At 40.4% G+C, this 13,032-nt stretch overlaps 1 protein-coding gene across 1 annotated transcript in view; it reads right to left on the bottom strand.

The window, feature by feature from the left end:
- The window catches only part of LOC111970297 (protransforming growth factor alpha-like), a 14,892-nt gene extending 9,862 nt beyond the window's left edge, over nt 1–5,030 (bottom strand). The window contains exons 1-3 of the mRNA XM_023996957.2: nt 4,537–5,030; nt 2,341–2,505; nt 418–532 (exon numbers count right to left, since the gene is read on the bottom strand). Coding sequence (XP_023852725.1) covers nt 418–532; nt 2,341–2,505; nt 4,537–4,579 — 323 coding nt within the window. The 5' untranslated portion in view covers nt 4,580–5,030. The remainder of the gene's footprint in view (nt 1–417; nt 533–2,340; nt 2,506–4,536) is intronic.
- Nucleotides 5,031–13,032: the final 8,002 nt, after the last annotated feature.

Here is a 13,032-nt window from a genome sequence, read left to right as displayed (position 1 = left end):
GTAGGTGATCAAATACTTATGTCATGCAATAAAATGCAAATTAATTACTTAAAAATCATACAATGTGATTTTCTGGATTTTTGTTTTAGATTCCTTCTCTCACAGTTGAAGTGTACCTATGATAAAAATTACAGACCTCTACATGCTTTGTAAGTAGGAAAACCTGCAAAATTGTCAGTGTATCAAATACTTGTTCTCCCCACTGTATGCTAACTTTTTACAGCTTACTTGTGACAGGTCACCAGCAAGGACAGGTCACAAGTTCATTATCGAAGAACAATTTCCCATACAGACAGAGTAACACAATGATTCACCTGATTTTGAAATAATGACGACAATGCCTTACTGTGGGACGTAGCCTTATTTCAACTATGTGGGTGCGTGTATCAGCGAGAGAGCAAGAGAAGTTGAACTTACACACATGCAGGCGTCTCCTCCAGAATCAAGAAACGACAGGTGCCATGGAAACAGAAGTGGCTGTGGGAGTCAGGACAGTCATCGAAGTGGGATCGAACAGCTGCTGCAACAAACTCTGACAGAGAGAAAGAATGACATTTAAGGGTATTTCTAAAAGAGCCACAGGGTCTGTATTGAAAGTCCAAAAACATTGTGCAACTGGATTGCAGTCAGATTGCACATACTCAATGATTTACAAATCACCTTGTATTCCAAATATGTGATGAAGATTAGAAATTCTGCTCTGCGCTTTGCTCAAACTGATCCCCTCCAACATGCCGTTTCTCTCTTTGTAGGATTATACTGTAAAAGAGCCCAATAACCTGGCCATACGCCTTACCAAAACTCCATAGTGTCATAGATCTAAAATAACTTAATTCTTGGAAAACAATGTCAAAATCTACTCCCACGCCTCCAGTTGGGGAAGTTCCTGAGGCAGAGGAGACTTATTCTAAGCCTTTTGTTACATCTCTGAGTGACTGGGGTTTTGTCATGGCTTATGTCAGGAACAGGGCCCTCCAAGGGACAAGTCTAACCCCATGTCAAATCCCCAGTGCCACGACACAGCAAAACAAAACATCTGTCCATCATCAAATCCATTAGAGGTCTGGAAAGCACATCCCTGAAGCCAGGAAGTAAAACTCTCACCCTTTTCACTCCATGGTTGTGTCTGAAAAGATTACTAGCCATCATGTCCTTGCTTCCTCCTTATGGAGTGGATCAAAAGGTCCCTCCTTCCGAGCTCTACTCTATTGAGCTTTGAGAGGAATTCAGGAAACAAGGACAGARGAGACAAGGATTTGACAGCTAGTAAGCTTTTCAGACACAGCCTCTCTCCTCTTCCCTTTACATCCAATCAAACTTGATTTATTATGGCTAGAATAACAGAATTAATCTTCTGAAATAAATTAACATTGGGATGAGCTGAAGGGGTCAGAACTCAGGAAGAACACGGTAACCACATTTTTTGTGTCTGGACGAATTTCTTACTCATCAACTATACAGTCAGGGTTCCAAATTCCAACCTGACTGGCCCAAACAAAAGTCTGAGTATCTTTTCTCGGGCAGCCAAAACAGATGTCACAATGTGGCATTCAGAGAGGGAGGAAGAGAGGGAGTGAGTGAAAAAGAAAGAGAGGATGAACAGACAGATAGACTGCTGCAGTACAGCCGACCGTAACACACTTCATTCCATTAGTAAATGGCTGGTTGGATTCCAGCCTACATGCATTGTCCTTTCTCCCCTCTCTCTTTCAGAGTCTGTATAAAGCTCTCTGTTCTTCCCTGAGGCATCAGCCCCAGCTACCCCTCAGACCCTCTCTAGCAGAGTCCCAAATTGTACCCTATTCACTATAGTGCACTATTTTTGACCAGGGACCATAGGGCTCTGGTCAAACATGGAACCCTATTCCCTACATAGTGCACTATTTGGGATACAGATCCATCTCTCTCTTCATGTAATTTTGTCAGTCAGTCGAGGATAACATTTAGGAGGAACGGAAATTAGTCATTAGGACATTTCTGGATTTTACATGGTGCCTCGCAGATAATGACAGAAATGTGATGGTAACCTGGGATTTAGGCTACTTTATTATTATTTTTTGCTACATTCTATCCAGGCTGAGAAACTAGATTTAAGAAAAAAATAAACCAATTAATTAATGTTTAGCTTAGTATGTGTCCACTTTTTAAATGCATTCTCTGTTGCCATCTGACTCTTCACTAGAAAAGCCTTGAATTAACATTGGCACCAGTCAATGAGTCTGAAGAGGTGAACAATTCTCTGGAGCACTCTGTAGAGAGGTTTTATAAAGGCATTTATAAAATGTGTGTGTGTACCTGCACACACACAGAGACAAAACACACACACACACAAATACATACTTTTCACTGGAATGGTGGTTGTAGTGGTGATACTGGTGGTGGTAGTAGAAGAGGTAGTAACATTTACAGTGGTAGTGGTGGTAGTTACAGGAGGTGTGGTGGTCATTGTTGAATTAGTAACAATAGTGGAATTATCCTGGCTTGTTCCATAGGTAAAGAGGGAACCTATTGGAAGAAACAGATTATGAAATGATAAAGTACACACATCAGTAATAATGTCAAGAATGATCAGCGAAAGAAACAAACTCAATTCCAGTTGGCTTTAATAGTTGACAAATCAGAGAAACAGGCCGTCTCCAGATGACTTGTTGCTCTTAAAGTATAACTAATCTCCCAGTTGGAACACAAAACAAGGCGCCATTAGATCCCCACTTATCATCCTGAGTACTATTCACTGAGGTGAAACTGACTGAAATGGGCTGCGCAGCCACATCAGATCTTTTCACATCATCACTTTTTCAGAGCTTATCCGATTGCATCCGATCGCATTGGGCTCATTGTGGATTGCATGCTGAGGCATGTTCTGTACTCATAACTCTCACATTTACCATTATGTTTGGAGCTCCTCTTACCAGTTGAGTAGTCTAAGAGTGGCAATAGGATGAACACACTACAATGGGTCTAAGCTGGGATAGTCTTAATATAGACAGATCTTGGGAGAGAGATCACACAATTAGAATACTGTTAAGGCACCTAATGAGACACGATTGTTATTCAGTGATATGGAGATATGCATTTTTTTTATTTAACTAGGCAAGTCAGTTAAGAACAAATTCTTATTTAGAATGACGGCCTACCCCAGCCAAACCCTAAAGACGCTGGGRAAATTGTGCGCCGCCCTATGGGACTCTCAATCAAACCAAACTTTATTTGTCACATGCGCCAAATACAACAAGTGTAGACTTTACCGTGAAATGCTTACTTACAAGCCCTTAACCAACAGTGCAGTTCAAGAATAAGTTATTTTCAGTCATAAGAGCAACATTATGTACACAATAAGTTAAAAAAATTCAAACGCAAAAAACGAACWAAATATCACAATTGGTTGGGAGAATGTAAAACGTCAGCCATGTTCTTCGGCGCCATCTTGTTGTCAATCACGGCCGGTTGTGATACAGCCTGGAATCAAACCATGGTCTGTAGTGACGCCTCTAGCACTGAGATGCAGTGCCTTAGACCGCTGCGCCACTCAGACAATGAAAGTGCTGAGTATCAAATTAGCCATCACCATACTGCTCAGATAGATAAGAGATGGTTGCAGTCTGTCATAAGGGTTTCAGGAAGGGCCATTTTCCTGCAAGCTCTTCCCTTTCCGAGATTTCAAATGATGGTTAAAAATACAACCTTTTTTTGTTTTTTAACACTGAGCGTCAGTTAAATGGGTGACATCCCTGTGATGTTGCTAAGGACACTGTGAGCGTAACAAGGTACAAAGTCCAGAAATAGAGAGGGCAGATGAATGCTGTGTCAAGGCAGGAAATGTCCCCAATGGCACCCTATTCCCTACATAGTGCACTACTTTTAACCCAAGCCCTAAGACCCCTGGTCAAAATTAGTACACTGTGTAGAGAATAGGGTTATATTTTGGACACAAGCCAGTGTGACTGAACAACCAATAACAGTAGCAGGGTCAAGTATTCCCTCCCTACTAAAAGGATGAGGCCATTAGAAACCTATGAATAGGTCTGAACTGTCAGTTAACGCATGCTACATCAAACATCAACGGTGGCTCATTGGTAGGCCAACCATCTTTTTTTTCTSATAGAAAAGGTGAAATGTCACTGACCCTGAGGGTTAGCCACAAAAATTGTTAGAATTCACAAATTGGAGCCATATTCAATCAAACCTGGAAACCAAATTCCAAGCGTAGGAGTAAGCTAGGTTAGGCTATATAGGCCTGGAGTATCAACKTTGTCCTTTCTGATGCCCACGAAAATATATTTGAGAGATAGAGGTTACTGTTAATATTTTGTATTTACAATTGTCGTTTCTCTCTGCTTTTTCAGGGACCCCTGGTTGATGTTTTATTGTATTTGTAAGGAAAAGGGTCTACAGAAGCAAAGCTAGTTTATTAGGAAATAATAAGGACCTTTTCCCTTATGGTATAGCAAATTCCAATTTACTCAAATCCATTTTTTATTTAACATTTTACACTCATTAAAATATTTTACCAACAGTTTTTTTCATTGAACTCACCAGTAATGAGAAATATCGCATCCCAGAAAGCCCGATTCATCATGATGAAGGTTGTCTATCAAGGTATTCCTCCGAAATTCGAATGTTCTCTGCTCAATTCCATAAATATTTTTGTAGGCCTAGGCACGCATCCGTCAGTCAGGCGAAAGAAATGTATTCGTCAAAAAAAAAAAAAAAACTTTCTGCTTCTCCACTATAGGCTACTACTGACGTTCTTCAGAAATTTCTCAAACAATGCAAGTGCGTCGCTATTCAGCAACTTCATTATTGTCCAATGCCATGTGCAAACTGACGTGCCTGATATATCATCATTAAAGTGTATCAACCAACAAGTCTTCAAATACTTCGTTTCGATTAATAGTTATTACATTTAAACGGAGACGTTAAGTCCATGCCCTAAACAATTCCACTCTCCTGTCGAAATAAACCCTTTCACGCACGGCACACGTAATCTTGTCAGTAGCGTCCCCTGAGGAACTCTATCACGGGACACATGTAATTGGAGAGAGAGAGAGAGCGSCGTGAGATAGTGATAAATATTTATGTTGATTTATTTTCCCTTTCGTACTCCAACTACTTGCACATTGTTACAACACTGTACATAGCCATAATATAACCTTTGAAATGTATCTATTCCTTTGAAACTTTTGTGAGTAATGTTTACTGTTAATTGTTTATTTCACGTTTGAATTGAATTGAGAAAGAGCGAGTGAGTATTCAATATCATTCTGTCGTTGCTCTCTCTGTCGGGCCACTTCCAGTTACCTAAACTCAATCTTCAAATGACTGGCTTTCATATTTCAATTTGGTGGTGGCTTTTATATGGGCAGTTATACTGAACAAAAATATAAATGCAACATGTAAAGTGTTGACCCCATGTTTCATGAGCTGAAATAAAAGATCCCAGAGAGAAAGCGTATTTCTCTCAAATTTTGTGCACATAATTGTTTACATCCTTGTTAGTGAGCATTTCTCCTTTGCCAAGATAATCCATCCACCTGACAGGTGTGGCATATCAAGAAGCTGATTAAATAGCATGATCAATACACAGGTGCACCTTGTGCTGGGGCCAATAAAAGGCCACTCTAAAATGTGCCATTTTGTAACACAACACAATGCCACAGATGTCTCAAGTTTGAGCGAGCGTTCAATTGGCATGTTGACCGCAGGAATGTCTACCAGAGCTGTTGCCAGACAATTGAATGTTAATTTCTCTACCATAAGCCACCTCCAATGTCATTTTAGAGAATTTGGCAGTACGTCCAACTGGCCTCACAACCGCAGACCACGTGTATGGCTTTGTGTGGGCAAGCGGTCAACATTTTGAACAGAGTGTCCCATGGTAGTGGTGGGGTTATACTGTAGTATGATCAGCCATAAGMGACGTACAACAAACACAATTGCATTTTATTGATGGGAATTTGAATGCACAGAGATACCGTGRCGCGATCGTGAGGCCCATTGTCATACCATTCATCCTCGTCCATCACCTCAGCATGATAATGCATGGCCCCATGTCGCAAGGATCTGTACACAATTCCTGGAAGTTGAACATTTTCCAGTTCTTCAATGCCCAGCATACTCACCAGACATATCACCCATTGAGCATGTTTGGGATGCTCTGGATCGACATGTATGACAGCGAGTTCCAGTACCCGCCAAGATCCAGAAACTTCGCACAGCCATTGAAGAGGAGTTGGACAACATTCAACAGGCCACAATCAACAGCGTGATCAACTCTATGCGAAGGAGATGTCGCGCTGCATGAGGCAAATGGTGGTCACGCCAGATACTGACTGGTTTTCTGATCCACTTCCCTACMTTTTTTTTAAGGTATGTTTGACCAACCGATGCATATCTATATTCCCAGTCATGTGAAATCCATAGATTAGGGCCTATTCAATTTATTTTGATTGATTGATTTCCTTATATGAACTGTAACTCCGTAAAATCTTTGAAATTGTTGCATGTTGCGTTTATAKTTTTATTCAGTGTATGTAGCCTACGTCTAGTGCACCCATATAGGCCTACAGATGGACAGATTTTACAGAATCAATGTCTGCATACCTCATATTGCCCAATTTTGTAGGCCTAATTATGCTTCCATAGAGCAATAACAGTTGGCTCCACTCTACTTAATACACTCACAAATCAGCATAAAACTGATAAAGGTTAATGAGCACATTCCCTTTATGTTGATCCAACAACACCCATGCACCTTGAAACTCACAAAACTCCAGATACAGAGCATGTTCTATTACATTTCCAAACCAAATTAAAAGGATGTTGGTCTTGAAATAGTAAATATCAAAATACTTAATTCATATCCATCTGCATGATAATGGATAGCCTACAAGCGTTAAATTAATATAACCTATTTGTCACTAAACAATGGTATTCCCCTGATACACTGCATTTATTTGACACTTGAGGTTATGTAGTGGGCAATGTTCCATTTAAGCTGCACAAATGCGCGGGGACTGCCACTCAGAAGAAATATCAGCCCCTGCAGAGAAGCACGAGATTGAACTTCCCTCAACTTTCTAGAGTTTTCCCCCTCACGGCCGGCCCACTCATTAGGCAGGATTAGGCGGGCGGCATTTTCTGAGCTAAAGCGTCMAAGATGCACCTCCAACAACAAAACATAAAACCTCACGTAATTCTGCCCAAAAACAATGACAATTTCTCTCAACCAGTGGCATAATGGGCTTTTTAGTTGAGCGCTGATGCCGCCCTGTGATAAACAATGCCCACTTTGTCAAAGGCAGGTGCGCAAAATATTTTGCTTGTCCATTCCCAATGCGCCTCTCCAGGGTGCTGTTGGAAAGACGCATTGCTGTGACGCTCCACCAACATTCCGTCAATTYTTTTATTTTTATTATCTAAAATGAATCATGTAGCAGATACAGGATATGGTAGAAGAGTATKTGGCCTTTTCTGTAGTTACAGGTTGGAGATAAAATGTTTGGCAATGTATTGAACGGACACTTAACATCATGCAGGTTTCTCTGATCAAATAGCCTAACCTAAAATGGCGCCCAATCAAATAAAACATGTGCTGTCAGCTTAACAAACAACAAATCCTAAAACAGGACAGGTCTAAGTAAAATTAATATGGAATGGACAATCACAACTGTTGGAGTTGTGGAGTTGGAGTTTCACCCAATTGTCATGATCAGTGGTTACAAGTTTGTTTCTGTACATTTTTGACAAGCTGATCATAGCAAAGCAGAAAAAGTACTTCTGCATTTCCTGCTGTGTAAACACATTGCAAATAGGCTCACGATAACACCTGATAGAGTTGGTTAGCTGATATTCAGAGCTTAAATAGCCAAATTGATTAGTCACATGAATCGAGACTAATAATATCAGACCTCAAGATAAGACCCATATGCAGATAGTTCGAAATAACAAACGTTTATTTACAAAACAGGGAGCAGGCAATCAACAGGTCAAGGGCAGGCAGAGGTCAGTAATCCAGGTCAGAGTCCGTAAAGTACAGAACGGCAGGCAGGCTCAGGGCAGGGAGGGGTCAGTAATCCAGGGCAGTGTCAAAAGGTACAGAACAGCAGGCAGGCTCAGGGCAGGCAGGATGGTCAAAAACAAGGAGAACTAGAAAACAGGAACTAACACAAATCAGGCATACGGGGAAAATATGCTGGTAGCCATGACAAGACAAACTGGCAACAGACAAACAGAAAACACAGGTATAAATGCACAGGGTATAATGGGGAAAATGGGCAACACCTGGAGCGGGGTGGAGACAAGCACAAGACAGGTGAAACAGATCAGGGTGTGACAAATAAAGCCAATGCAATGGCCTGTTTTACAAATGGTGGGCCTACCATGGATGGACATTCATCAAATTCCATTGCTGTCCAACATGGTAGGCTACATCCCAGGGGGCATTTTTTTTGTCTTGCCTAGGGTGGCAAAAATGTAAGAACCGGCCCTGTTAACCTTTAGTTAACATTATCAAAGTTAACCTTTACTGTGGAAATTGTGATCGAATCAACGCAATATTAGTGTTCAATGCAACATACCAAAACGAACTATGCAGAACACTTTGGAGTAGGATTCTATTGCATTGACACACATGACTCAGCCAGTACTCTAAAAAGACTGGTGTGGCATAACCAATCAGAGCTGCAGTAGGCCTATATGCAAATAGACTATTGCCATATTTGGATCTGTGCCATTCACTTTGAACTGGACTGTGTTTACAGCATGAGTGGTGGTGAGTAGATGTGCTTGTTTTGAGATCAAAGCTGCATGTACTGTAGCCATGCGTGGACATTTGTTCATAGCCTTTACTAGTTAGTTAGTTATAAGCCTAGTTATAGATCATTTATAGTCAGCAATGGGGGAGTGATTGCTTTCTACAAGAGCACAAAAGGTGGACATTTCTAGACCTTTTTGAAAAGCGAGTCAGATAAAGAGCTTTTTTTGTCTTAAAGGGGCAGTATTGTATTTTGAGACAGGCTTGAATAAGCTAAGTAGCCAATAGGCAGAGGGTAGCATCATTTGTCTGATTCTCTGTTATAATGGTATGGGAATAATAATGCATTTTATTTTGTAAAGTGGTTTCTTGCATCAAACAACAACATGTTCAGTCACCTCCATGTCTGAAGGACAAGTGGATAAACAGGTTAATGTCAATCCCAACATGTTTTTTTCCGAAAGGCTCATGGAATGTAGGCCTACATTGAACATCACACATTGGCTGCTGAACACCACCACTACTGTAGGCTGAATGATAGAACAGCTATTTCCATGTTACAATGTTATTGGATGCATTTTTTCCATTGTTTTTGACGGTAGGCCACTCTGGTAGAGCTACTTTATGATCAAATAGCCACAGTAGCCTACTTGGTCACTGTCTGTAACTTAAAGCGAATGCAGCCTCAGTGTTCACAGTAAATGTTCAAGTTTAGGCTGAGCAGAATTTATTTTTAAGGGAMGATTGGTAGTGGGTCACCAGAATTGTCATCATGCTTCACTGTGCTCGGTTGTGAAGTCCTGTAATTGCATTATAACGTGTGAACACGTCGCCCCATGACACCAAGTGTTTGACCCATAATGTAAATGTTTGCTCCACTGTATTTATGCACACTTATTCACTACAAAATAATATTCGATACCACTTACTTTCTGCAGTTTGCCAGTTGTCTTAGAGCTTTGGATCTACAGGGGTCTGTTGGGAAGCATAATATTGACACATGTCAGAGAGAATTGTCTGTTTGGAGATTAGTTATTATGAGATACACTAATTTACCACCAGAAAGTTAATGAGAGAACAGCTAAAAAAACATTTTGTTCAATGGGTTCAAAAATAAATAGTACATTGTGGTAATGTCCAAAAGTGACAACAGTAATAGTGCAAATTTAACTTAAAATTAGATAAAGTGTTGAATTTAACCAGGAAGTTTTGTTAAGCATGATTAATGAATCAGTCTTGATTTAACCCAGTTTAACCTTTTCTTGTGGTCACACAGAGCAATTGTCAGTCTTTATCTATGTTGGTGCAACCCACCCTGATTTGTCACTGCTGGCTAAATTATTAGATTAATAAATTAGATATCTGGCTAGTTGACTTTTACAAACATGATAAGCCACAAGAGCTAAAATTGGTAGTCATACCAAAAATACAGCACATGCAATGTAATTTGATCACTTAAACCACCTCCAGTGGCAGTTTATAATTAAGCCCTAATCTAAGTTTAAATTTGATTTTGAAAAACAAGAGTCAATTTGATCCTGGTTCAAAGTGAAAATTTTAACTTAGATTAGATGAAGGGTTAAATRTAACTAGGACTAATTCAATACTAGGTTTAACGTTTTATGCAACATGATTAACATATCAACCTTAATTTAAGTGTTCATTCATGTTGGTGCAACCCACCCTGGTATTTTACAACTGTGTTTACTTGGAAGTATTGTATTGAAAACTCATCAAATGCAATTACTCATAAGCCTTCAATGCAGCACCATCTGCTGGCTGGATAGCAACATTTGAAGAGGCTGATCAGTATTAACCAATGATGTTGGTAGTAGCCTATAATACTGTATGTGCCTCAATTCAACTTGGTGACCTACAGGCTACACAAACTTCAAACTGTCACACATTGATGTCAATTGGAAATTTGCTGTACTTATAGTAGAGATGTTTGGGGGTCTGCGCTCTGCGTCCTGGCCAACCTGTATGATTCAAGCACTTTATGGATGACCGAATAGTTCCACTGTTACAAWTTTGCTTGAAAATAGAAAATATAATCTTCGATTCGCTATGTCGCATGTTGGAGTGGAGAGTTTATTGACATTCATCCAATTAGTCAGACTATTCTGACTGTTTATTGGCATGTCCTCTTTTTCATCTTTAGAGTAGTACCTGTGAACGTAGGATAGGTGGCATAACACAGTGTTTCTCCAGTTCTCCTAATACTCTTATGTAAACCATAMACTATGGCTAAATACTTACTGTGCACTATTGTACATCTCCAATATTTATGAAGGTTAACCAACCTATCATTTGTGTTTCTGAAAAAAAAAGTTATACTTGTTTCTACTGACAGGGCAATGATTTAAATGTGATGTTAATGGTGACATCATGTGTCATTGGATGCACTCGTCAGTATGGCTATAACCTTTCCATAATAAATGCACCCACCATAGTAAAATCCTTCTTAAAGTAAACTGTGTGTGTGTGTGTCTATGTGCCCATGTGTGTACATACAGTATGCTCACTCTACCTTTCCTCTCAGTTTATTCAGAAGTTTGTGAACAAGATGTTTCGGGAGCGTTGGGATGTTCAGCTGTTCAACAGGTCACCCTGTTCTGGACTTGCATCATGTCCATCTACTCCCTGGGAGGGCTGCCGGAGCTCTTATAGCTGGACCCATGAGCATAACCTTTGGAGGGTAATTTGACTTATTTGATGAATACATTTTGGCCTACTTTGGAAGGCAATGTTATTAATATCAATATCAGCTTTTTACACATGGTAACCTTGGTATGTTTCCTCACTGAGAAGCTTATTACGTTTTATTTTCACGTTGTATTTTTGAATGTTGTCAATTTTATCAATCAATCAATCAAATGTATCTATAAAACCCTTCTTACATCAGCTGATGTCACAAAGTGCTGTACAGAAACCCAGCCTAAAACCCCAAACAGCAAGCAATGCAGGTGTAGAAGCACGGTGTCTAGGAAAAACTCCTTAGAAAGGCCGGAACCTAGGAAGAAACCTAGAGAGGAACCAGGCTATGAGGGGTGGCCAGTCCTCTTCTGGCTGTGCCGGGTGGAGATTATAACAGAACATGGCCAAGATGTTAAAATGTTCATAGATGACCAGCAGGGTCAAATAATAATAATCACAGTGGTTGTCGATGGTGCAACAGGTCAGCACCTCAGGAGTAAATGTCAGTTGGCTTTTCATAGCCGATCATTCAGAGTATCTCTASCGGTCCTGCTGTCTCTAGAGAGTTGAAAACAGCAGGTCTGGGACAAGGTAGCACGTCCGGTGAACAGGTCAGAGTTCCATTGCCGCAGGCAGAACAGTTGAAACTGGAGCAGCAGCACGACCAGGTGGACTGGGGACAACAAGGAGTCATCAGGCCAGGTAGTCCTGAGGCATGTTCCTGAGGGAGAGAGAGAGAGGGAAAAAAATACTTAAATTCACACAGGACACCGGATAAGACAGGAGAAATACTCCAGATATAACAGACTGAACCTAGCCCCCCRACACATAAATTGTGTTCAAGCAGGCCTCCTTTGAAAAATAGGCCTTGGTCTCAATGGGACTCCCTGGTAACATAAAGGTTAAATTAAAAAATATATGTGCTTTAAAAATCAATATTATCAGTGATATAACATCTCAAAATGAATTGTTTACTGATGAGCAAATGATCACCTACTTATGAGTCAGATGTGAAAGGAGAGGTTGCATTGAAGAGAGCATAGATACAGGATCTCTGAATACTGGGGGTGGCAGGTAGCCTAGTGTTGGGCCAGTAGCTGGAAGGTCGCTAATTTGAATCCCAGAGCAAGGCACTTAATTGCTCCAGGGTTGCCGTTGATAATGGCTGACCCTGGCCGTGACCCCACTCTCCGAGGGTGTCTCAGGGTGAGTTGGAATAGGCAAAAAAACACATTTCCATTTCACACGTGTATAATACACACTTGTGAAACAAATATAAGCACCCACTGAATTATTATTATGAAGACAGCAAGGCTACCTTTACTTCATGTTTCCTCCTCACAGTGGAGTCAGTCAATAAAAATGTGGAGGTGTTTGTTTCTCAAGGCTGATAGAGATCTCTGAACCTTGCAGGGTGGCGCCAGAGCAGTATACGATATCTATATGAGTACTATTTCCATTAACGTAATTAATTCCTTGATATTCAGGATTTACTTAACTCTATTTGTCTCCACTCTATTCTATTCTCCTCTACTCTACTCTACGTTAAACCCACTGTGTTGCTCTCACAGGAAGAAGAC

The sequence above is a fragment of the Salvelinus sp. IW2-2015 genome, linkage group LG11 (genome assembly GCF_002910315.2).
Source record: "Salvelinus sp. IW2-2015 linkage group LG11, ASM291031v2, whole genome shotgun sequence".
NCBI classification, from domain to species: domain Eukaryota; kingdom Metazoa; phylum Chordata; class Actinopteri; order Salmoniformes; family Salmonidae; genus Salvelinus; species Salvelinus sp. IW2-2015.
Note: the sequence above shows the minus strand (reverse complement) of the source record. Positions and strands in the feature narration are given on the sequence as shown.